This window comes from Zalophus californianus, chromosome 5, assembly GCF_009762305.2.
Source record: "Zalophus californianus isolate mZalCal1 chromosome 5, mZalCal1.pri.v2, whole genome shotgun sequence".
NCBI classification, from domain to species: domain Eukaryota; kingdom Metazoa; phylum Chordata; class Mammalia; order Carnivora; family Otariidae; genus Zalophus; species Zalophus californianus.
In genome coordinates, this window is record NC_045599.1 from 42,098,920 (window position 1) to 42,125,724 (window position 26,805).

The following is a 26,805-nucleotide window of genomic DNA, read 5'->3' on the forward strand; positions in this document are numbered from 1 at the left end:
TCTCCCTCTCCCACTCCCCCTGCTTGTGTTCCTGCTCTCTCTCTCTGTCAAATAAATAAATAAAATCTTTAGAAAAAAATATGTAAAGCATTATCCTGAAGGAATACTTTAAAAAAAAATGAACTCATTATCAAAGAAAACTACAAGCCCAATGGTTTCCCTGGTGAATTCTATCAACATTCAAGGAAGGAAAAACAGTACTCATATACAAATTTTTTGGTTTTTTAGAAAGTAGAGAACACTTCTCAACACATTTTATGAGGTCAACATAAGCCTAACACCAAAACCTGACAACAAAACTACAAATAAACCATGAGGCTGAAAAATTTAAAACACACTTCAAAATAAATGTGAGACAACAAAAGCACATAAACACCTATAGGGTAGAACCAAAGTGTTACTCATATATGAGTTATCACAAGACTTCAAGGATGGTGCGACATTTGACAATGTGTCATTATAATCCACTACATTAACAGAAGAACATAGAGAAATTATGTGATCATCTCAATAAATAGCAAAGAAAAGCATGTGATATTCACCATTTAAAATTAAGACAAAAATTCTTGACAAACCAAAACTAGAAGAGAACTCTTTAAACTCATAAAGTATACCTACCAGAAAATTATAGTAAATATTAAACTTTATGGTAAAACCTTAGAAATAAACAGAATAATAAAGTAGAATTATACAAACTAATATGGGGAGACTCCAAAATATATTTCTGAATAAAAATATACTTCTGAATAAAAGAAGTTGCAGATATTTACAGTAGTTTATTTTTTTTTTTAGATTTTATTTATTTATTTATTTGAGAGAAAGAATGAGAGAGAGAGAGCACATGAAATGGGGGAGGGTCAGAGGGAGAAGCAGACTCCCTGCCGAGCAGGGAGCCCGATGCGGGACTCGATCCCGGGACTCCAGGATCATGACCTGAGCCAAAGGCAGTTGCTTAACCAACTGAGCCACCCAGGCGCCCTATTTATAGTAGTTTAAAAACACACATATTTCTACGATTTTCTGTAAGAATATACACAGGTATATAAATACATAGAAATAAGACTCACAGAAAACACATCAGCCTGATAACTTCTGAGGAGACCAAGTGAGGACCAGGCCTGGAGTAAGTTCAAGTCACAGGGTGTGGTTAAAGGAGATTTTAGCCTTATCTTCCATGTTTTTATTTGTTACCAGGAGAATGTTGTTTTTTATGAACAGCTTAGGTAACTAAAAAGTAATTTTAATACCATAAATTTAAATTTAACATAGTACTAGAAGTCCTAGCCAAAGCAATTAGAAAAGAAACAAATAAAGACATCCACATTGAAAAAGAAGTAAAACTGTCACTATCTGCACATTACATGATATTATGTACAGATAATACATCTAGAAAACCCTAAAGACTCTACCAAAAAACTATTGGAACTAATAAACAAAATCAGTAATGTTACAGGGTAAAAAATCAGTATATAAAATCTGTGGTTCTATACCCTAATGATGAACTATCAGAAAGAGAAATTAAGAAAACAATCTCCTTGAGGAAGAAAAGGGGAGTATGTCAGAGGGGGAGACGAAGCATGAGAGATGATGGACTCTGAAAAACAAACTGAGGGTTCTAGAGGGGAGGGGGGTAGGGGGATGGGTTAGCCTGGTGATGGGTATTGAGGAGGGCACGTTCTGCATGGAGCACTGGGTGTTATGAACAAACAATGAATCATGGAACACTGCACCAAAAACTAATGATGTAATATATGGTGATTAAGAAAACAATCTCCTTTACAACTGCATCAAAAAGAATAAAATACAGGGGCACCTGGGTAGCTCAGTCGGTTAAGTGTAGGACTCTTGATTTTGGCTCAGGTCATAATCTCTGGGTCATGAGATGGTGCACCACATTGGGCTCCACACTTGTGGTCATGGAGCCTACTTAAGATTCTCTCTCTAGACACACCCCCCCAAAAAGATTCTCTCTCCTTCCCTCCACCCCACCCCCCACCTTCCCCAGTGGGGGGGGGGGGGAGAATAAAATACATAGAAATAAATTTAACCCAGGAGGTGAAAGACCTGCACCCTGAAAACTGTAAGACATTAATGAAAGAAAGTGAAGAAGACACAAATAAATGGAAAGATATTCCATGTTCATGGACTAGCAGAACTAACCCTGTTAAAATGTCCATACTACTCAAAGCAATCCAAAGATTCAGTGCAACTCCTTTTGAAATTTCAATGGCATTTTTCACAGAACTAGAACAAGTAACCCTAAAATTCATATAGAACCACAAAAGACCCCAAACAGCCAAAGCAATCTTCACAAAGATGAGCAAATCTAGAGGGATCATCCTCCCTGATTTCAAAGTATATTATAAAGCTATAGTAACCAAATAGTATAGTGTTAGCTTATAAACAGACAGATAAATGGAAGAGAATACAGAGTCCAGAAATAAACCTATATTTACATGGTCAAATAATTTATGACAAAGGAGCCAAGAATATACAATGGGGAAAAGATGGTCTCTTAAACAAATAGTGGTGGAAAAAGTGGGCAGCCTTATGCAAAAGAATGAAACTGGCCTACTATCTTACACCATACACAAAAATGAACTCAAAATGGATTGAAGACTTGAATTTAAGGCCTAAAACCATGAAACAAACTCCTAGGTGATGAAGAAAATACAGGAGGTAAGCTCCTGGACATCAGTCTTCACAATAACTTTTATTTCATCTAACACCAAAAGCAAAGACAGCAAAAATAAAAATAAATAGTGGGACTACATCAAAGTAAAAAGCTTCTGCACAGCAAAGGAAACCATCACCAAAATGAAAAGGCAACCTATGGAATGGGAGAAAATATCTGTAAATCATATATCTGATAAGGGGTTAATATCCAAAATAGATAAAAGAAATCCTACAACTCAACAGAAAAAAAAAAACAAAAACCACAATCCAATTTAAAAAATTGGCAGAAGACCCAAGTAGACATTTTTTCCAAAGAAGATATACATATGGCCAACAGACACATGAAAAGATGCTCAACATCACTAATATTCAGGAAAACTGAAATCAAAGCCACAATGAAATATCACCTCACACCTGTTAGAATGGCTATACTGAAAAAGACAAGAAATAACAAGTGCTGGCAAAAAATTAAAAATAGGGATGCCTGGGTGGCTCAGTCGGTTAAGCATCTGCCTTCAGCTCAGGTCATGATCCCAGGGTCCTGGGATGGAGTTCAGCAGTGGCGGTCCTTGCTCAGCAGGGAGTCTGCTTCTCCCTCTTCCTGTCACTCCCCCTGCTTGCGCGCTCTCTTGCTCTCTCACTCTCTGACAAATAAATAAAATCTTTTAAAAAAATTAAAAATAGACCTACTATATGATCCAGGAATTCTACAGCTGGGTATTTATCCAAAGAAAATGAGAACACTTACTAGAAAAGATATATGCACCCCTATGTTCACTGCAGCACTATTTACAACAGGCATGACATGGAAACCACTGAAGTGTCCATCAGTGGATGAATGGATAAAGAAATCATGGTATGTATATATGCATACACATACACACACACAAATATAGACACATACAATGGAATATTACTTAGCCATTAAAAAGGAAACCTTGCCATTTGAGACAACAAAGATGAACCCTGAGGGTATCATGCTAAGGAAAAGAAGACAGAGAAAGGCAAATAACATATGATTTCATTTATATGTGGAATCTAAAAAACAAAACAAGCTCAGAGAACAGATTGATGGTTGCCAGAGGTTCCCAGGGGCTGCAGGGTAGGGGGTGGTTATAAGGTAAGTAAGATCTGGGGATGTAATGTACAATGTGGTGACTATAGGTAACAATACCGTCTATCTGAAAGTTCCTAAAAGAGTAGATCTTAAAAGTCCTCATCACAAGAAAAAAAAATGTAACTATGTATGGTGACCAATGTTAAATAGATTTATTGTGGTGATCATTCTGCAATATATACAAATATAGAATCATTATGTTGCACATGTAAAACTAACATAATGTTATAAGTCATTATACATCAATCAATAATAAATAGGGTCTAGGCAAAGTGGTCCCCTGTACTGGATGGACAACAAAGATGATCACATTACATGATAAAAATTTTAAAAACACTGGAAATATATACAAAAACATTTTTTTTAAAAGTATATTATTATAGGTAAATATTCTACTAGTTCTTTTTGGTTCCTTTTAAGTTTAGAGACCATAATATCACTTTCTTTGAATGCCATTTATTAGTACATCCTGGAACTGAATTGACCCCACTGAGCAAATCAGGTAAATCTGCAGGATGCCAATTTACCAAACACAACACCTGACTGCAGAGCCTCTAGAGTTTACCAATATCCTATATTATATTAGAGTGAAATAGAGACTTTGGCAGATATTCTTTCTCTCCTTGTATTCCTTTTTGGAATTGAACAAATTAGTCCTAAAGCCACCTGCCTTTACCTGAATTTTCACTAGGTCTCACCTGTTCTCTTTAGACTTTTGGTTAGGATTTCACCTTCACTCTCAGGCAAAGAAGCGGAGAGCAGTTTCCGGCCTGAGGAAATGGCACCAACACATTTAATTCTTAATAAACACTTAGTGATTTGAAATAGTTGCAAGATTCTTGTAGTTTGCATCCACTGGAACTAAGCGGGGTCTAAACTTGTCCTAGGCGGGTGTGTGTGTAAATACACGAGCGAATGGAGAAAGTAAAGGGGAAGAGAGGGCTTCCCTCAGCTCTACGCACCTCTGATTCAGCCAGCTGGGGTTAAAAAGGAGCGGCACAGACGCCGCCGGCAACAGGCTCCAGGGGAGCACCAGGGCCCCGGAGCTCCGTACTGAAGGCGGAGAGCGAGGAGGGGCGGGACGGCGTGGCCTCCGCTCCTCCCCGGGCCGGGGCGGGCCCGAGACCGCGACCCACCTCTCCCGCGCTGTCCTCGTCACAGCGCCGCGGGACAGCCATGCCCGGCCGCCTGCTGCGGGGCCTGTGGCAGCGATGGCGCCGTTACAAGTACCGCTTCGTTCCTTGGATCGCGCTGAACCTAAACCGCAACCCGAGGTGAGAGGGCGAGACCGGCAGAGCAGGGCCGCCTTCTTTCAGCCCCACGACGCCACCCGAGCCGCTGGACCGGAGGCAAGAGGGCCCTAGGTGGGCGGAGCCTCCGGCGAGCGGAGCTTCGAGCGGACAGAGCTTCAGGCGGGCGGAGCTTCTGGCGGCCCGGGGGCCCGAGGCGGGCGGGCCCGCGGTGGGTGGAACCCGAAGAGGGCGGGGCCCGAAGTGGGCGAGGCCGAGGCTGGTGGAGTCCGAGGAGAGCTGGGATGCTGACGAGGGCGGGGAGCCTTAGGAGGGTGGGGCCTGTGGCCTAGTCTCCCATGGTACCCCGCGCTGCCAGGCTTGCGAGGCGGGCGTTGCCCGCGGGCGGAGGCGCGTGTTCTCGTTTAGAGGTCTGTGGTGACCCGGGCTTCTGTCCCAGCAAAAGAGAAGAGGCTTTTGAAAAAGAACAAAGCTTTTACGGCGTGAGGGTGCGTGGTCTTCTCTCCGCTAAGGCATAGTTAGGAGCTTGAAATTCCTTAGAGAAGCCCAAACCGAGGTTTCTGTGGTGAAAGCAGCCCAGCTTGGCTGTGAGGATAGCAGCTTGGACTGACGCATAAAAACGAGCAAAATGCCACTAAAAGCACGTCGGCGTGTTGGGTTTAGAATAGTCCTTGTCTGAAGACAGGGATCTAGCTGCGTGGGTGGCCGGGGAGTCAGTGTCGTTGCCGGCTCTAGTAAGTGGCGTGCTAGTGATCTGGAAGAAGTTCACGTAATGCTCATTTAAATGGGCACACTAGCGCTACTGAAATCCAGTTAATAATCAGAGAGCTTTTCCAAAGTATCATTCGGCGGAAAAATGAATTCAGGGCCATCCTTACTATAGAATCGTGAGGCGGGAATTGCTTTCTTTTTGTTAAGAATTAAAAATAATACCATTTTGCAAATCGAAATGATGCAGCCATTAAAGAAGTAGGTACTCCCTGGAGAGACTGTGACAGAGTGTATAATGTTAAATTTGTCTTTGAAATTAGACATCTATAAAAAGAGCCATTCCAGTATGAGGATTCTTACGTGATGTTCACATAATGGCTATGTATGTAGTGGAAAAATACTAGCTCTGTTTCAGCTCATGGCTCTCCCACTTAACAGCTTTAGGATGTTGGGCAAGCTCCCCAACATCTCCAAGCCTCAGTTTCCCTGTCTGCAAAAAGGAGATAGTGAATGTAAGGACCCAACAACATTTGGTACAGTTAGAGCTTTCACAAATGTTGGCTATTGTTAACTTGGGTAGGTATTGTCCAGAGTTAGGTCACTAGAACTACCCCCAAACAACTCTTTTCTGAACGTCTTAGTTTTACTGTATTCAAACACAGGAGAATAATCATCATTAAGGCCAGTGACTCAGAAGGCATGAAGCCTGGCTTTTGTCAGTTGAAGGGTAGTGAACAGAAACTTTTCCTGTTTTCAGGACCCTCCGATACGTTCCAGAGGAATCCAAAGACAAAGTTATCTCAGATGAAGATGTCCTAGGAACATTACTGAAAGTTTTCCAGGCTCTATTCATAAATGATTTCAATAAGCAATCAGATATTTTGACTATGCTTCCAGAAACTGTTAAATCAAAATATCACGACCTACTGTCAGTTCAACATCCAAGGGTGAAACCGCTTGAATACAGACATGAACAGCAAAATACCTTTAAACCAGAAGAAATTCTTTATAAGACATTGGGTTTCAGTGTTGCCCAAGCAACTAGCTCATTGATTTCTGCGGGAAAAGGTGTCTTCGTTACCAGAGGATTGGTACCAAAAGGCGCGGTTGTATCTATGTATCCTGGTAATGGCACAATTAGTGCTTTGCCAAGAGTTTCCTATTTATCGATTAATATAAGTTCAAGTAAATACATGGTCCTGTAATCCTTCGAGTAAGGGGTTGAATTGGAAACTCAGATTTCCACAGATTTTTAAATCCTGATTTGGAAATTAACCATAAATTATTTTATGTGTTAGAAAGCATCCTTGAGTATTTGTTGGAATAAATGCACTTTTCTTTTAAGGAAATTTTTGTAGCTAATGTTTAAATGTGGACTATAGTGTGGCCTACTTTGATAAGATGAATTACTTAGTACTAGAGAATAAGTCATTTGGCTTACATAATTGGTAACTAAAGGTAAAAATTGTGTGAGTTAAAACAGGAAAGACAGAATTTAAACCCATAAATCACTGGATAAAGACCTTCCTGCCATTTCTACACTTTGAAAGTAAAGCAGCTTCTTTGCAAAAAGGCCATTGACTAGAATGTTCAGGAGAGTATGTTATTTGTTAAACTAAGATGATATTATTTGGTGTAGTACAAAATATGTGTGAATGTTTAAGTCAGACCTATGTTTTCAACAAGTCATTCTGCTATTTTCTAATTTTACATTCTTAAGCAAGAAAGTTGGTTTCCTCCTACACAACTAACCTAACTCTGTAAAGACTAAATAGAACAAGCCAGCAACAAATGAATACTAAAACAAATTTCATAAAATAGCATGCCTGGAACATAGGACAGGCCCAGCAAATATTTATTTTGTCCTTTAGTCCATTGCCAGTGAAAGGAGAAACAACCTGAATGTCAGACTCATTTATTCCCATTTTGTCTGCATTATTTTATCGGTTATTAACAAAATACATTTCTTAAAAGGCGTTTTAATAGATGTCAAATCACAGCCTACTTTAAGAAGCAAAACCAAACCAAAACAAAAAAACCCCACAACTTTGTAAAACTGAACCTCAAATGTGGTGTTCATATTTTAATTAACCAAGATGGTCACATTTTATTTTGCTGTGTGAACAAGTTGGTCCTCCGCTCCATTTACTATTGAGCACTCTTCAAAGGAGGAAAGTAGCCAAAGAGAATGTGATAATCTAGACTGGAGGTGAAATATTAGAAAAAAGGTAGAGAAAACAGTTTCTTTCATGTTATATATATGTTCCAGAGAAAGGTCCTTATGATGTTTATGATTTTTACATGTTGCTGTGTCTTTATCTTATTGTATAATAGGTACAGTATATCAGAAGTATGAGCCAATCTTTTTCCAATCCGTTGGAAATCCATTTATTTTTAGATGCTTGGATGGGGTACTCATTGATGGAAATGACAAAGGAATATCAAAAGTTGTATACAGGTAAGTTAGTGCCCATGTTCAAATTTAATAGAGGACCACAGCAAAATGTTTATGACCACTAGCCTTTTTACTTTCAATAAAAATCTGTTTAAGCAGTTGCTAAGTAGCCATTCAGTTGCCCTCTTGACTACATAAAACTTTTTTAAGAAAAAAAAAAGAAAAAACTTTTTTAAGAGAAACTGGACTTGTCAGTTCTAGGGTTAATTTTGTACTTTTGGATTTTATTGTAAAATATAAAAGAATAATACCTTAGCTAATTCTTTCACTTGTTTCAGATCTTGCAATGGGAGGGATCGACTTGGTCCTTTCAAAATGAGTGATAGTACATGGCTAACATCAGAAATTTGTAATCCACTGGCTGTAGGACAGTATGTCAACAATTGTTCAAATGGTAAGTTGGCATCATGGGTCTGTGAGACAAGATATAAATACAGCAGTGGTAATTTTCCTCCTTTGCCCTATGACTGAGTGCCAGAGGCAGTTAAATTTAACATCTCAGCTATTCAAAGCCTATAAGTAAACTATAACATTGTGGGAGCAGATATCAAAGAACCTGGGGAAGTAATGATATACATTAAATGAATAACTTACTGTTTTTCTTCTGGTTTTGCAATAAATATAGGCAATTGATAACTGCTCTTCTGATCATTATTTTAGCATTTTTTAAATAGTTAACTTAGAAATCATTCTGTCAGTGCCTCGGTAGAGCCTTGTAGGTTAAACTAGACTGGTATCCCCTTTTTGTTGCTGTGTGCCTGAGTCACTTTCCTTCCCATAGGGCTTGGCTTTCCCAAAAGTTTAAATTTGATCTGGCTACATTTAGCATAGGTTTTGGTGTTAGGGAGTTGTGAACTTGAAACCTGACTCTTCTACTTAACCTTTAACCTTTCTGAGCCTCTATAAATAATAGGGGTGCCTGGGTGGCTCAGTCCCTTGAGCATCCGACTCCTGATTTCAGCTCAGGTCATGATCTCAGGGTTGTGATATCGAGCCCCAAGTTGAGCCCCGAGTTGAGCCCCGAGTTGGGCTCTGAGCTAGGCAGGCAGTCTGCTTGAGATTCTCTCCCTCTGCCCCTCCCCCCACTCACACATGTGTGCTCTCTAAAATAAATTTTTCAAAAAGTAAATAATAAAATATATATATATATATATAAAATCTAGTAATGCCTGGAACATAATAGTGATTATTTGAGCATGTTCTTCTAATTTAGAAAACTACACATCAAGTGACGTAATTCAGTACTGTTTTCCACGACCTTATAAAATGGCTGTTGCTAAAAATTATATACTTATTCCTAGACAGAGCAGCTAATGTCTGCTATCAGGAGTTTGATGTGCCTGCAGTTTTCCCTATAGAGCTGAAGCAATATCTTCCAAACATTGCATACAGCTGTGACAAACAAAGGTTCGTTTTTTTTCCTCTCTCCTGTCTTATGCTGTACTTAAAAAACACATATTTTCTAGGCTGCCTGAGTGGTTCAGTCAGTTACCGACTCTTGGTTTTGGCTCAGGTCATGATCTCAGGGTCCTGGGATCAAGCCCTGTGTGGGGCTTCACTCAGCTGCTCAGCGAGGAGTCTGCTTGTCCCTCTCCCTCCCCCTCTGCTCCTCCCCCAGCTCATGGGCTTCTCTCTCTTTCTCAAATAAATAAATAAATAAACCTTTAAAAAAAAAACCACAAAAACATTTTCCAATACATCAAAAACTAATGATGTAATGTATGGTGATTAACATAACAATAAAATTTTAAAAAAAACATTTTCCAGGAAAAAGCTATATAGAACTTGGGGTAATTTTTTTAGTGAAAAATTTTGACAAATTTTGATTTTCATCATATCAGAATGTGTTAATGTAGGCTTATTTGAAATTTAAAATTTTCCATTAACCTAGCTCATTCTGCTTCTTGTTACCCATTTTTATTCTGTGTGTTACTTAAAAGAATCAACCTTAAAATTTTTTTCAAGTGATTCTGTTATTTTTCTAACAAAATCTTCAGATACATTTTTACTTTAATCATTTTAAGGATCATGTTCTTCATTTCACTTGAGAGTACCCAGTTGAACAAAAAAGCCAAATTACACTATTAGTTCTTTTGCCCATTTCACTATTAGATTTGGAAACTTAACAATGAAAAAAAGGTAAATATTCAGAAGATACATATTTGTAATGTAAGGTTTATTTTCTGTTCATTAAGTGGAAAGTCTACTGAAAGTATTCAAGTAACAATTTCTACATAAAAGTAATTCTGTAGAGTTCTTTATCATCAATGCTATAGTAAGATATAATCATTATGTTATGACAGTGAGCTGCCAGTTACTAGCAAACTTTATTTTGTATGGGCCCCATTAAATTGTCCTTTTAAGATGAATGAGATTTAAAACTTAGACTATTTTCTTAAAACTTAATAACTTCTCTGTCTCTATTCATGTGTGTTTGTGTAGCTAACAGTTTGGGTTTTTTAGCCATATACTCTGGAGTATAGTGTCATTACTGTTCAACAAGTATAGGAAACGTTAACTGAGTAGGAACATTGAAGGTTACATATGTCTTACAGTGTCCGTAAAAGTATTTTTTTAAATTCCAATTTTTTTTTTTTTTTGAGAGAGAGAGGATGGGGAGAGGGAGAGAGAGAATCATAAGCAGGCTCCATGCCCAGTGTGGAGCCCAACACGGGGTTCGAACTGACAACCCAGAGATTAAGACCTGAGCAGAAATCAAGGGTCAGACATTTAACTGACTTGAGCCACCTAGGTGCTCCAAAATTCCAATTAATTTTAAGTAATGTTTCCAGCTTTGCAGAATGCAAAGATACAAATTAATTTTAAAATGTTAAACTATAATAAATGTCATTTTTAAAATGCTTTTTGTCATACCAGTTTTGGGAGCCTGAACATAAAAACAACATATTCAGAACAACTAGTCAGTTGTATAAAGTTAACTGATTTGTGCTCTTTTTAAATGATATGGAATAGACATAATGTACTTTACCTTCATCAGGGAAAATAAATAAATAATTTTTTAAATAAATAATAAAATAACTCCATCAGGGATAAGAGCTATTTCCTCATGGAAGCCAAATAACTAGGACAGTAGTAAGAAATTTCAGTAAAATTATGTCTATAAAATCTATATTGGTTATATTAAAGTCTATACAATCTATATTGGTTATATTAAAAAATGAGCTTGGATCTGTTAATACTTACACCTTTTGTATATTTTTCTTTTTGTTTTCAGCCCACTTCGATGTGTCATTCTTGTAGCGCTCAGGGACATCAAACAAGGAGAAGAGCTTTTTTCAAACTACTATACAATTGTCAGCTAACTATGAACTAGAAATTAGGTTTTCTACTATTGAGTTCATTCTAAATGTTTTTTGTTCATCGTATCTGAGTTCTACCTATAGAACAAATATTTTGAGGCCTAATTGGAGTGGGAATTTTTTGTTTTTATTGATATCGTTTTTATGATAAAAGCTATTTGCTTCATTACAATTTCAAATTGTCATACAATTCCAATCTTAATTGGTTTTCCCCTAAATATACAGTAGCTTATTAAATTAAAACCTACCTGAACTTAACATTTCAAATGTTCTTTTATTTTGTATATCTCTGTGGTGGTTTATAAAATTCCAGCCAAGCCATCATCATTTCTTGCACTGTTGATTTGTACAAACTTCTGTAAAAACTGTATTTTTATGTAATAAACTAAAGCAAAAAATATATGTTGTGTTGTCATGAAGTGTGTGTGTGTGTGTGTGTGTGTGTGTGATTTAAGGATTATTTCAGCTAGGTAAGGGGGAATTGGAATTTACTCTTACTTGAATATTCACACATATATACAAAGTTTAAAAGAGTGAGAGAGATGGTTTTAGCATGGAAATAGAAGATAGTGGTGGTGGGAGAGACATGGATTCCCATTCTCTTCTTTCAGTGGGGAGCGCTGACATTAGTGATGCTCCTGGCCTCTCTCTCCATCTGTTGGAGGAAGAGTGATTTCATGAGATTCTCTTTGGAGAAGAACTAGGCCCCCATGGCCCAGACCCCTCTAGTTCCTTCTCTGTGGGCTGTGCCCAGCCAATGACAGTGAGTCTATTCAGAGTGGAGTATTAGTGAGCTGACCTGGCCACAGCTCTGAAGTCACCTTTTCCAGAGAGTTTCACTCATAATACTTACTTTGATCTCCATCGACCTGACTACTGCATCTAATTCTCAGTTCCAAACTTGGATGGAGAGGAGGGTGTTATTTATTGGACCCCTCAAATCCTAACATGGAACCTGTATAACCAGATTCTAACCACCTAAACTGCTACATTAACAGCTTTTCTCACTTCATTTATTGCAATTTCAAGTCTCCTAATTGCCTTCCCTGTTTCCACTCCTGCTGCCTTTACAGAATGGATCACCAAGAAGGGCTCTTGTAAATGTAACTCAGATCTTGACCCACCTCTGCTCAAAACCCTCTGATTACTCCTCATACAGTGGAAGAAATGCCCAAGTGCTTCACATATATGATAGAGCCACTCACTACCTCTTTTTCTTCTAAGATGTTTTATTTGAGAGGAAGAGAGCACAAGTGGGGTGAGGATCAGAGGGAGAAGTAGACTCCCCGCCGAGCAGGGAGCCCAATACAGGACTCGATCCCAGGACTCCAGGATCATGACCCGAGCCAAATGCAGACACTTAACGACTGAGCTACCCAGGCGCCCCACTCACTACCTCTCATCTCCTGTTTATTCTACCCCAGGCGAATCTGCCTCCTCACCACTCCTGGAACCTGCTGGGCACACTCGCATTTCAGGCTTCTGTTCTAGTTCTCTGTGCCTGCAGAGGTCTTCCCCCCAGAGTCACATGGTTCATTCCCTCCCTCCGTCACCTTGCCCAACCAGCCTACTGAAATTTACAATCCCCAACTGCCAGCCCTGAAAATTCCCATTACACTTTCCTTTTTCTCTATCAGATTTATCATGTATGGATAGTAAATGTATATTTGTGACAGAATCCAATTCCTTTTCTCAGCCTCACTTGTCCTTTGTGTCACCAAGATCCTGGGAAAACAGGGAAACTAATCTTATTAAAAAAAAAAAAGCCAATCTACTTGACCACTTGACCAAGAAGATCCTGTTACCCAGAACCTTAAGTAAAATACAGAAATACTAACGCCTGTGGACGTATTTGGTGGACTAAAGTATTTAGGATTGAACTCTTGCAATGTAAATAAATTTAAAACTAGTTCAGGAAAAAAAAAGTTACGTTATATAGAAAGATCAAGTATGATAAAATGTCAGTTGCTCAATCTGGATTTTTCTTTATTCTGTTCTTTTAACTTTTGTCTTAAAAAGTTTTTCTTTTAAAGCTAGGGGCAAAGTCACCATTAGCTGAAGGGTAATTTATGTCATCAAGTTTTTAGGGAATACCTACTATGTGAAGGACCCTGGGAGAGTCAAAGAATAAAATATGGTTCCTACTCATAAAATGCTCGTGGTGGAGTATAAAGCTTGCCTAGTATCATGATTTGGTCTGCACTGGAGGGGTGAAAAACATTTTTTAACATAACATAGGTATTTTACAACAGAACCATCTATCTTTCTTACTAGATTAACTGTTTAAATTTATAAATGGCTGATTTCATTTCTGACATCCTGAAATGCTTTTATGAGTTCTATACCAGAAACAACTTCGCGAAGTACAAGCCTTTCCTCTGTATAAACATCTCATCAAAACCGAGTTACACAACAGCCTGTGTGTCTCTCGAAAGTGAATGTCAACTAGTGTAGTAAACCTAGGAACACATGAGCGCTCCAGATCTAGAACCACAAATTCCGTGCCCCTGTGCCCAGCTTTGTCAGAGAGTCTCCGCAGACACAGAGAGAAAAAGGATCAGAGAACACCTACCTGGATGGGAAATGGTAAACAGTGATATGTCCTAGGGATGAGGGCAGAGTGTATAGAATGAAAAATCCAACCTACAGATTCTTTGAGAAGTCAGAGAAGCAGCAACCTCAAAGCCTATCATCGATGGAAATTATGGCCAAGGGTAAAGTCCACAAGTCACGAGAAGCTCTGCTCCCACAAGGCTCTACTCCCTCCCCTAAAAGCCTCAAGTACTCTGCAGGTCTCACATGGTATGCGGCTACTCTCTTGGTTAGAGTCAAAACACTGGTGCTTGTCCCCACCTGAAGGCACTTCTGTGTATGTGTGTACCACAGAGGCCTGCACATTAAGGTTCTGTGGGGTCTGTGCATGAAGGAATGTGGTTTTAGACAAGTAACCAAAGCAGAGGAGTCAGAGTATTTGCTTTCATTTTATCCTCGTGTCCTTGTACAAAATCTGGACCTTATATGCAATCTGATCACTGCATATTAAGAATGGACTAGATTCTCTCTCCCCCTTCTTCTGCCCCTCCCCCCCAATAAATAAATCTTACCAAAAAAAAAAAAGAATGGACTAGATAAAGCTCTGCTCAGAGCAAATGAAATATGGGGACAAACTTGTGAAACTAGGCTAAGACGAGATCATCAGCTTGAAAAGATGAAGGTTTAAAGGTATTTCTAGAGTCTACTAGGGGCGCCTGAGTGGTTCAGTCGTTAAGCGTCTGCCTTCGGCTCAGGTCATGATCCCAGGGTCCTGGGATCGAGTCCCGCATTGGGCTCCCTGCTCCTTGGGAGCCTGCTTCTCCCTCTCCCATTCCCCCTGCTTGTGTTCCCTCTCTCGCTCTCTCTCTCTGTCAAATAAATAAATAAAATCTTAAAAAAAAATTTTTTTTAGAGTCTACTAAAAATACTATGGATAAGAAAGGCTAGTTTACCATAAATATATTCTGTCAAATAATAACACCCGATCAAATTTCAGATAACGTCTTCCTAAAAGACAAAGTTACCTAGAAGAGTGTTTGAAACATAAAAGACATTGAATAAATATTTACTGAATTAAAATAAAAGTATAACAAGCCTCACTTTGGGATGGCTGTTTAGTACAGATGAAAATCTGTTTTAGAGGATTTAAAGAAAACTTATTTTATCTACCAACTTTGTCACTTACCTAGCTTATTTACAACAGCAAAATCCAAGTGAAAAGTGGCTAAGTATCTACCCATGTGTTATAGCTTAAGATTTATAAAATAAGTATCCAATTATGGCAAACACTCACACGAACCAAGAAAAAAAAAAGATTTCCAGATTTTTATTTCTGGAACTGTACACCAGGTATTAAAGTACAACAAATACAAAATAATGCTCAAAAAAATCAGTGTTTATGTACAAATATTAAAATCAATGCAACAATAGCAACTTCCTCTTGAACATCTGATACTAAAACTTGTTGTGATTGTCACTAATTAATCTCATACTCACAGGGTACTTATTTCAAACTGGGACAACTGGAATCACTGGTCATCTAAGAGGAATTTTAATATCTACCATATTTAACAATAAAACTAATAGTTTCCTCCTTTTAGTGAAAAAATTAAGAACCTTTTAAAAAACATAGTAATGTCAGTATTTTTATAAATTATTTCAATTTCCATTTGTAGGCAATGTGCTTTGAAACTCTGGGCGAACAATCTCCTTGGTGGTCAGGTTTATTCATTAGTTTACATTCAAAGTTGAAATATTCACTAGAGCCTTTGGTTAAATTAAATAGTATCACTATGCTCTACCAGATTTGATGTTCTCAAATATTTATGACCCTCAATTTTAAAAATTAAAAAGGAAACATTGCACAATTCTTTGACCTAATTGTACACACTTTAGTATTGTTTAAACAGTATTCTACATCCTTCAAGTAAATTCAGCAGTTGACCATGACAAGAGGAAAACTAAACATTTAAAAAGCTAGCATGGAAAAGATGAAGTACGACTAACAAAAGTAAAGTATTGCTATAATCACAGCACCAGTTACACTTCTAAATGAATCCGCTGTCCTCTTCAAATTCCCTGTACATAAAAGATACATCAGCCAACAATGCAACAGCTCACCATGGATTTTTGGTTTGTTCATAAGAAAATAATGAGGCAAAAGAAAAAAAAGAATTTATCACAGTTTGTTATAAGAATTGTGCTTAACACTTAATAAAGGCATTATTGTTTCTTCATAAAATTGCAAATCAGTAATTTTCATGCTCTCAAACGCAATTCTTCTAATAAACAGTAACAAATTCTCTGTTAAGATGCTTAACTGGAGGAAAAAAACAACCCAGTAAACCCAGCGTTCAAAAGAAAATTCAATAAATAGCTATTTTACATGGATAAAGTCATAGTGGTACAATTTATGAATGTCACATCAAACATGCACAAAAATGGTATTATACATGGCAGAAGCAGTCAGAAAATATTGAATTAGATCTAAAAAGATATGAAGAATTTACATATATATACAAAAATCTTGCAAATTATTGCCTCATTTTAACAAGGAATTAAAAGTAAACGTTACCAGCTAGTTAGCGCTCTCTAAGAGGCTAAAATCAGATGACATTTAAAAATCTATTAAGCTAGCTGGAATTTATTTTTCTCTCATATCATTTTCTGGATTTTGGTCAAAAATCTTTATTTAAATAACTAAAGTGTCCATTCAACTTGCTGATAATCAAAACTTTAGATAAGAAACACTGTTTCCATCTTATATCAAGATCCCAGCAATGCATAGATAAACTGAGTATGTTACTGCGTCAGCTACTGAGAATGGGCATGTTCATTTAAGTGCAACTGGTATTAGCATTCAGTCATCTTTGTGTAAATTACTTTAGACAAACCAGCCACTGTAAACCCAGAGTGAAAATCAAAGTTATAACAATGGAAGATTATGGCCAGTATCTTACTAAATTATAAAAGGTATACTGATTTTTAACAGAAGAAATAAGGTTCAAAGTTTAGCACAACACCACAGCAATAAGAAGCTGAGAACTTGGATAAAAATATCTGAAAGCAACACAGAGCCCAGGCTACCCATTATTTACTGTGTGCATACAGGAATGCTAGACTTTAGATGTATAAATTAGAGACTGATTTTAAGTTATTAATTTAACTACTTTTGTCCACTGTGCTAAACTAAATTTTATAGTAAATATACTACTGCGTAAACACTTCAAAGCAATCTTCATTAAAATGCTGCAAAGAAAAATAAGAATACACATCATCCAAAACTAAGGATGTCATTGCAGTTCACAGTTTGTATAATAAATACCCTCCCTTTCCATCACTACTAAGGTCACTACAACCTATCTACTCGTCAGCACAACCTTGAAGCGGCTTATTCTTACAAATACGAGCAATGCAGCCAAACATTTAAGTTTTTTGCAAAGCAAGACAACTAGTAGAAATTGGAAATTAAGACGGTGCCAAAAAAAAAAAAAAACAAAACCCAAAGCAAAATTCTGTCTTAACTGAACTATAAAAGCAAAGCTTATTACACCCTAATACTGTTATTACATATTGTTTGAATTCACTTTTTAACTTAAAGATGCATATCTAGAGAGCAAAAATGGCCAAAGCTTAGGACAATGGCTTCTCATTCATCATGTCTGGAATAAAAATAAAACTGAGTCTGAGATGCATCTGAACGTCTATCACTTTTTAAAACTTAAAGTGGTAAAGTACCATTCTATTTCAGATAGAAACTCACATTTTTCTCACCAACTGTTCAAGCTAAACAAAAAAGTTTAAATATACTTCAAGGTTCTACTGCATTAAGTGTAAAATCTAGAAGTCCCTCCAAAATATTAACACTTTGAACTGCAGTGCTACAAACAACTTAAGAAGTGTCCCAAAATGTAAACCATTGAGTGGCAACATCCTAGGCTTTGTAGACCGTGTCCTGCAAGTCAGTTGCCTCAGGATAAACTAAATTATCAACGACCAGTATGATTTTCACAATTATAATCTTGACAATGGTGGACAAAACCCCAACTGAATACATCTTCAAATGCCAAATTTTTAGCCAATAAACGAAGGTACACAGAACTCTTCCCACAGTAAAATGACCGATTCTGTGTAAGGTAGCCCTGGTCTAGAATTTTAAAACAGGATCCAAGCAAGCGTCTTCATAATTTGCACGCAGTTCCTCGTGCTGGCTTCCATAAAGATGGACTTGCTGTTTTGTAAACTGAAGTGCTCTAGTTGAATAACATGAGAGAAGTTTCCGTTTTAAAAAAATCCTTGCATGTTTGTGCAGTTTAAAGAAACCTACCCCTGCTTTTATTTAATTAAGAAAATAAAACCAAAAAATGCTACATTGAGCAGGGATTGGGATCGGTACCTGTAAACATTGTTATTCCACTGCATCCATTACGGCAAAAGGAATTTACATGAAAAGAAGCCACTCCATTCAGTTCAGAACATCTGTGCTGGTTTTGAGCTGGTGGCCTCTGTCTACAGGTTTTAAAACTGGGAGTAAGGGCAGTGGGGAACAGAAAAGAATAGAAAAAGAAGGGAGTGGAGAAGAGGTACTGGGGGATGAGGAAGAGATAAGCAGAGCTTAAAGCTGCACCACAGAGTTCAATCTTAGTTCCCAACTCTGCTGATCATAGTTCATTTCCACATTTATGGATTGAAAAATGAAAATACTCTTGATAAATCAAGATATAGTTCTATACATACTGACATCACTGATGTCATAGTGAAAAGGTTCAAACTTCCAGTGAAAGACTAAGCAGACCTGACCCTTTCCTCAAGTTTACCGGTACTGCACACCCACTGCTTCTGGGCCCCCCGCTCCTGTCACTCAGAGGGAAGAGCGGCATGCTGATGCAGAGCATGGGCACTGATGAAACCATTGGTCTCGCTGGCAGACAGACTGCCAAAGTCAGCCACAGAGACGGCCATTTTGGCACTGGTGATGTGATGTGTGTGGTTTTCAAAGTCCACACCCAAATTATTTACAGAAACCTCATTCATAAAGGATTCAGGAACAGCAATGCCCATTTTCAATCTCTTTGCCGGTCTTTCTGACTCTTCATTGCACATGTTCATGGGGTTTAGCTCCGAGTGATAAAATCCAGTCTCAAATAAATTAAAACAATCACTTTCCCCATTGCTCGGCAGGGTGAGTAACTCCTCCGTTACGACAGGCACATGATTGACTTGTCCACGGGGTGTGTTGCCCAGTGGAGGAAAGCTATCATCCAAACAATTCACATCCGGGGGGTTGCAGACGGTTGCCACACTGTTGGTCAGAGCTAAAAAGAAAGGGAAAATGGTTTAAGGAAGTGGTCCCATGTCATGAAACAAAGAAGACACGATTTTGCCCTAGGCTAACAAACACAAAAAGATGCTCATTTTACCTGTCAAGTCACTGGCAGTGAAAGAGTTGAGAATGTTCAGCTGTTGATCAGGAAGAGGCTCAGGTCGATTAGAAGTTAAGGCTGAAGAATTTACTGTTGAACCCAGAGCTTCTGTTTCATCTACCAAACGATCCATATAGTCCCTGAAAAACATACCCCGATAATTTCAAGACTGCCTATCACAGTTAAAAACAGAAGTCTCTACAATCAACCCCACAGTACTTACGTAACTCCAGGGTGATGGTTATATCGTTTCTTTCCAAATCTTGTCTGTTGAGCAAAGTAATCATAACGTTCAGATTTCTTCCACATATAGTAGAATGCTACACATTCAGCAACTGTTCTAGTTCTCACCTAACAAAAAAAAGTTAAAATTTTAAATAGAAACCAACAGACCCAAACCTTTTTTCAGTAACTTCTTTTTTAAAAGATTTTATTTGTTTGACAGAGAGCGCGCATGTGCACCCGCACAAGCAGGGGGAGCTGCAGAGGTAGAGGGAGAAGCAGACTCCCCACTGAGCAGGGAGCCCAATTAGGCCTCGATCCCAAGACCCTGGGATCATGACCTGAGCCGAAGGCAGATGCTTAACAACTGAGCCACCCAGGCGCCCCACTTTTTTTTTTTTTTTTTTTTACAACACTGTAGTTTCAATCCATGGGTCTTATTTTCTATCCTCCCAATTATAAAATCTGAACATTTAATAGTAAAATGTCATTACATTTACACTATTCAATAATAAGGATACCTTCAAAAGTTCAAGGTTTGTTATTTAAATAAGAATATATTCATTTATAAAATAAATGTGTATCCAGAAATGATCTTACACCTTTACTGAAAATCTTAATACAGTGGCAACCTTTACTTTTCCTCACTGAACCCTGTGATTCTGAGTGCAGCAGCAGTCCTTCTTAACCCTGAAGGGTCAATGAATGGGATTCACTGGCATCTATTAAATTCCAAAATTATTTGCAGGTATACTTTTCTGGGGAGAAGGGCTGCAGCTTCATCAGATTATCAAAGGGTTCCATAATGCAAGAGAGACGCAGAACCCTTAGAAAAGAGAGCCGCACGCAACTGCATCTGCAGTTTAAGATGATTTGTTAGCTAACGGCAGGGTGTTTTCCTTCAATATGGGTTTGGTTCACCACTCCAACAGAGTTTGGTAAAAACAACAACAACAAAACAATAAAATCTGAGCCTTGCCAACTTGGCTCCACATCCAGACTAGGGCTGCTCAAACTATATACAGCTACAGGTATGAGTTCAGACATACAGACAAAACTCTGTATCCTTATCTAATAAATACTTTCTCCACTACTTAATCAGTATCCAATAAAGAAGTTTCAGAGTCTCTATCCTGATTAGTGAGCATGACATAAGTTCATAACATAAGGAACAAGCTTTTTAAGCCAAGAAATAAAGTATACATTTCAATAAACATCATACACTTGAAGTCTTTGTGGCAAACATAGGCTTTTTGGGGACAGAGACCTTTCCTTATTCACTGATGTATCTCTAGCACTTAAAACGTCTGGTAAATGGTAGAACTTAATTACTGAGGAAATGAATGAATAGATTTCATAAGTCATTGCAAAACTTATGTTTTAGTTTGACTTAACCCAGACTTCTTGAAAAATGTTTTATCTACTCACTAAATACTTCATCTCATCTTTGAGAAAACACTAAGTTTTCATACATACAAAAAGGCATTGAACTATTCAACATCTTACTGTAAGGTCTAGCAAATGCAGTAAGACAAGAAAAAAATAAAAGGTATACAAGTTGAGAAGGAAGAAATCAAACTGTCTCTTCACAGATGACATGATTGTCTACATAGAAAATTCCAAAGAATCAGCAAAACATTCATGGAACTAATAAATGATTATAGCTAGGTTGCAGGATACAAGGTTAATATGCAAAAGTCAATTGCTTCCCTATATACCAACAGTGAAAAACCAATACTGAAATTAAAAAATACAATACCACTCACATTAGCAACCCAAAAATGAAATATTTAGGTACAAATCTAACAAACTACATGCAAGACAAACGTGAGGAAATCTATAAAACCATGATTAAAGAAATCAGAGATCTAAATAAATGGAGAGATATTCCACGTTCATGGGTAAGAAGACTCATGACTGTTAAGATGTCAGTTCTTCCCAACTCACCCTATAGATTCAGGGCAATCAAAATCCCAGCAAGTTACTGGGTAAGTACTGATAAACTAATTCTAAAGTTTATATGGAAAGGCAAAAAAACAGAGTAGCCAACACAATATTGAGAGAGAAGTACAAAGCTGGAGGAATGACACTACCCAACCTCAAGACTTACTATAAAGTTACACTAATCAAGACAGTGGTCTACTGGCGAAAAAGGAGACACAGATTAACACAAGAGAATGGAGAGCCCAGAAAGAGAACCACACAAATGCAGCCAACTAACTTTAATAAAGAGTAAAGGTGATGCAACGAAGGATAGCCTTCTAAACGAATGGTGTTAGAACAACTGGACATCCATATGCAAAAACAAAAAAAAGGAAGACAGACAGAAAGAAGCTAGACAGATCTTAACAACTTTCACAAAAATAAACTAAAAATGGAATATAGACATAAATGTGAAATGCAAAACTATAAAGCTTCTAGGAGAGAACACAGGAGAAAAGCTAGATGACTCTGGGGATGACAATGACTCTTTAGATGTAACACTAAAAGCATGATCAGTAGAAAAATATTTGATTAGTTGAAATTCACTAAAATTAAAACCTTCTACTTTGCAAAAGACACTGTTAGGAGAATGAAAAGCCATATACAGGGAGAAAATAGTTTCAAAACACACATGTGATAAAGGACTATTATCCAAAACACGTAAAAAGCACTTAAAACTTTACAGTAAGGCAACAAACCACTCAATTAAAAAATAGGCTACAGGCCTTAACAGACACCTCACAAAGAGGAGACACAGATTGGCAAATAAGCAAATGAAAAGATAGTCCACATCTTATGGCATCAGAGAAACGCAAATGAAAACAACAAGAGACATTACACAACTACTGTAACAGCCAAAATCCAAAACCCTGACAACACCAAATGCTGGAAGGATGTGGAGCAAGAGGAACTTGCCGTGCTGGTGGGAAAGCAAAGTGGTAAAGCCACTTGAGCAGACATGGTGAAGGTTTTCTAAAAAACCAAACATACTCTCACCATAGAACCCAGCAATCCCACTCATTGGCATTTAGCCAAAGGAGCTGAAAACTTAAGTCCATGCAAAAACCTTCACACCAGGTGTTTATAGCAACTTGTAACTATCAAAACTCGAACGGGGCCACGATGTGCCTCAAGAGGTGAATGGATAAACCGGTATATCCACACAATGGAGTAAAAAGAAATGTGATAAAAAGACATGCACTAACAAGCCATGAAATGACAGAAGAAGAAACCCTTAAATGCATACTGCTAAGTCAAAGAAGCCAATCTGAAAAGGCTACATAGTATATGATTCCAACCATATGACATTCTGAAACGGCAAAAGTATAGAGACAGTAAAAAGCCAGGCATTGGGGTAGGGCTAGAGGAAGGGAGAGAGGAATAGAAGGGAATTGGTTGTAGTACAAGGGATTTTTAGGACTATGAAACTATTCTGTATGATACTATGTAATGGTACAAGTCATTACACACTCGTCAGAACCATACAACACAAAAAGTGAACCATGGACTTCAGTTAATAATATATCAATATTGGTTCATTAGTTGTAACAAATGTATCACACTAATGTAAAATATTAGTAATAGTGGAAGCTGTGTATATGGGGGAAAGCGGGTATACGGGAATCCTAGGTACTTTCTATTTTTCTGTAAACCATAAATTGCTCTAAAAAATGAAGTCTATTAATGAAAAAGAAAAAGGAGTAAAGTACTGACCTACCCACCTAAATACTTCAGAATCTTATGTTCCTTTAGGATGAAAAGAGATAATAATAAACAAACCATACTTTAATGAAACTTAATTATTCCAAACTATTGGAATATACACATTCACACACACTTTTTTAAAAATTGACTTTATTTTTTTAGAACAGTTTTAGGTTCACAGCTGATGTGAGCAGAAAATACAGAGTTCCCACATATCATCTTTTGCTCCCAAACATGCACAGCTTCCTCCACTATCAATTTCCCACCACAGTGGTACATGTTACAATCGATGAATCTACACCCGCACATCTTTATTTACATTAGGGTTCACTCAGGTATTATACATCATATAGGTAATGACAAATATATGATGACATATATCCACCATTAGAGTATCATACAAAATAGTTCCACTGCCCTAAAAATCCTCTGTACTGTGCCTATTCATCCCTCCATGATAAATCTTGAAACCACTGATCTATTTATTGTCTCCACAGTTTTGCCTTTTCCAGAATGTCATATAGTTGAAATCATACAGTAGATAACCTTTCCAGATTGGCTTCCTTGACTTAACAATATGCATTTAAAGGCCCCCCATGTCTTTTTGTAGCTTAATAGCTCATTCCTTTTAGAATTGGATTATATGCCAGTGTTGGGATGTATCCATCCACCTCTCAGAATATATTTATCCATCCACCTCAAAGGATACCTTACTTGTCTCCAAGTTCTGGCAATTATGATTAAATGTGCTATTAACATTTTGTGTGGATATAAATTTTCAACTCTTTTGTGTAAATACCAATAACTACAACTGCTAGATCATAAGAGTATGTTTAGCTTTGTAAGAAAATGCCAAACTTTTAAAGGTGCCATACTATCTTGCATTCCCATTAGCAATGAATGAGAGTTCCTGCTGCTCCACATTCTCGCCAGCATTTGATGTTATTAGAACATTTATAGTTGGTTTTAGTAATCAATGTTTTTTCTTTCAGCAACTGCAGTTCTGGCTGCTAAAGAGAAACATTTCTGAGGCCACAAACATCTGAATAGCTTAGAAAGAAATCAAAGTCAAGGAAAACGGAAGAAGAGTAAGACTACCTAGAAAACAGTCAATCCATTCCATTCTCCATGAGTAGAGTGTAACAACTATGTATGTCAAAAGAGAGGTGAGTCCTCTATCAGCCATCCCGCAAGCAGGCCGGGGCCAATCCCAGTCACGTGTAAAGCAATATAAGAAATGCTAACATCAGGAAAGCATTAACAAATTCTTCCTTTTTTTCCCCTACCCAAGTGACTTAAAACTTACGTGTTTTTTTTTTTTTAAAGATTTTTATTTATTTGAGAGAGCGAGAATGAGAGAGAGAGAGCGCACATGAGAGGGGGGAGGGTCGGAGGGAGAAGCAGACTCCCCGCCGAGCGGGGAGCCCGGTGCGGGACTCGATCCCAGGACCCTGGGATCATGACCTGAGCCGAAGGCAGTTGCTTAACCGACTGAGCCACCCAGGCGCCCAAAACTTACGTGCTTCTATTCACTGTCATTATCAAGCAATCTGTACTAATTTGCCTAACTTACCTTATTCTTCTGTATAAGATGAAAATCTTTTCCAAAAAGCATGAGTGCATGTTCAAAGCTCCGGCATTCTTCTTCTGTCCACGCGGTCATTCCTTCTAAAGAAATTAAAGAAACTTCATTGGCCTCAGAGCTCTTTTATATGAATTGCTAGTTTACTTTCAGTATGTTTCCCCTATAAAAGGCCATTAACTATCCCTCTCGCTCTCTCTCTCTCTCACAAACACACACACACACACACACACACACACACACACACACAGAGTTCTGCGTGCAGGAGATTTCAGTTAGGATTACCAAAAGTAATCACAATGCAATCTTATTTAAAAATCAACAATACCAAAATATAAACATCGGGGTTTTCTCCTGTACATGGAAGGATAAGAATGTAATGTTTTTCTATAATTTAGACACATTGTTTTTCTGACTTTTTTAAACAATGAGCATATATTTTTTCAAATCAGAAAAAAAGGTTATTTTCTTTATGGGGAAAGAAAGCCTTATTTTGATATCATATCAAAACCATAGTGCTTTTAATTAAAGACCATAAATAATCAATGCATATTTATTTAAAGTCAGTTTGCAGAGTGCTACACTCTGGAAAACCAATGGGAATAAGAAACAGCCCATGCTCTCAAGACTAAACCCCATTTAACTTCTCAGAAGACGCTAATGTGAGTGACCTCAAATCTGTTTGGGGCAGAGGAAACCTGAAGTCCTTCATTCGAAGACAATGGGGACCAGGTCCCCATCAAGAGTAGGCCACCATAGGGGCGCCAGGGTGGCTCAGTCATTAAGCGTCTGCCTTCGGCTCAGGTCATGATCCCAGGGTCCTGGGATGGAGCCCCGCATCGGGCTCCCTGCTCAGCAGGAAGCCTGCTTCTCCCTCTCCCTCTCCCCCTGCTTGTGTTCCCTCTCTCACTGTGTCTCTGTCAAATAAATAAATAAAATCTTAAAAAAAAAAAAAAAAGAGAAGTCCACCATAAAGATAAAACATAGTTTGAACTAAAGTAAAAACCAGTATTTAGTTTTTGAGATTAGGAGAGCTTAAAAATAATCTTCTCAAAAGGGCAACTTTTATAAGAAAACATTTCAACAGACTATCTCAACCTACAAGTTTAAATGTACTGTTTTCAGCTTTTCTATTTTTCCAAATCACTTATATACTATTACTAGGTATTATTTCACTCTATATATACTGAACGAAAGCTATGGTACATGCAATTACTTATATAATGACAAAACTACTGAAATCAACCATTTTCCTTGACACACACAAAGCCTAAGTATTGTAAAAATTTTATTACATGATTACTAAAAATACTTTCCTTGTAATAAATTCAATGTAATATATTATAATACATGTTTTTTATCTTTAATCTCCTTTTCATTTCCTGTTTGGTTTAAAAAAAAAACTTTTCAATGAAATCATAAAATCATTCTTTTTAATTACTTTGGATATATTGTCATCTCTGGGGTCTGCTTTGTTCTGTAACTATTTCTTCAAGAAAGTGGAGGTGACAGGGGGGTAACTAATTTGTATTTGAACAATCTCTGGTACGTCTAAAAATAGAGGGCAAGAAAAGGAAAAAATTATTGGCTATAAAGATGAACACAGATCTTACGAAAGTGTAATAGGACTGCTCCATCCTTTACAATACTGTTATTCTAATCCCCAAATGAGCATCCCCTTTCATTTCCCTCTCTTGATCCCAAGAATTCCTTACCTTGAGATGCCTTTCCATTGCAGCAGTACCTTTCAATTGCTTCCTTTATATTATGGTTACACTTCAGAAGTTCATATAACGCCTACAAGATAAAGAAAAAAAAAAAAGCCTATCC

General features: G+C 37.7%; 2 protein-coding genes across 7 annotated transcripts in view; one reads left to right on the forward strand and one right to left on the reverse strand.

The window, feature by feature from the left end:
- The first annotated feature begins 4,760 nt into the window (after positions 1-4,760).
- On the forward strand, positions 4,761-11,929 carry SETD9 (SET domain containing 9). Of its 4 annotated transcripts, none has more exons than XM_027606808.2 (6): positions 4,764-5,067; positions 6,512-6,879; positions 8,089-8,212; positions 8,488-8,603; positions 9,511-9,616; positions 11,445-11,929. In XM_027606808.2, the coding sequence occupies exons 1-6, from the start codon at positions 4,970-4,972 to the stop codon at positions 11,530-11,532; spliced, it is 900 nt and encodes a 299-aa protein (XP_027462609.1). In that variant the 5' UTR covers positions 4,764-4,969; the 3' UTR covers positions 11,533-11,929. The 4 variants fall into 4 exon arrangements, with proteins under 4 accessions (XP_027462611.1, XP_027462609.1, XP_027462610.1 ...); XM_027606809.2 differs by having other exon boundaries at positions 6,512-6,855; XM_027606811.2 differs by lacking the exon at positions 4,764-5,067 and adding an exon at positions 5,336-5,531.
- A 3,449-nt stretch (positions 11,930-15,378) lies between these two features.
- The window catches only part of MIER3 (MIER family member 3), a 30,596-nt gene continuing 19,169 nt past the window's right edge, over positions 15,379-26,805 (reverse strand). For all 3 annotated transcript variants that reach the window (XM_027606518.2, XM_027606517.2, XM_027606519.2), the window contains 5 exons: positions 26,691-26,772; positions 24,967-25,061; positions 19,708-19,835; positions 19,482-19,624; positions 15,379-19,376 (listed from right to left, as the gene is read on the reverse strand). In XM_027606518.2, the coding sequence (XP_027462319.1) occupies positions 18,919-19,376; positions 19,482-19,624; positions 19,708-19,835; positions 24,967-25,061; positions 26,691-26,772 (906 nt within the window). In that variant the 3' untranslated portion in view covers positions 15,379-18,918. The remainder of the gene's footprint in view (positions 19,377-19,481; positions 19,625-19,707; positions 19,836-24,966; positions 25,062-26,690; positions 26,773-26,805) is intronic.

Excerpts from the sequence above, each read along its gene's own strand:
- SETD9 (XM_027606808.2), top strand. The coding sequence starts at position 4,970 with ATGCCCGGCCGCCTGCTGCGGGGCCTGTGGCAGCGATGGCGCCGTTAC. Across the intron at positions 8,213-8,487 it reads ATATCAAAAGTTGTATACAG|ATCTTGCAATGGGAGGGATC; the intron begins GTAAGTTAGTGC and ends CACTTGTTTCAG. Across the intron at positions 9,617-11,444 it reads TACAGCTGTGACAAACAAAG|CCCACTTCGATGTGTCATTC; the intron begins GTTCGTTTTTTT and ends TTTTGTTTTCAG.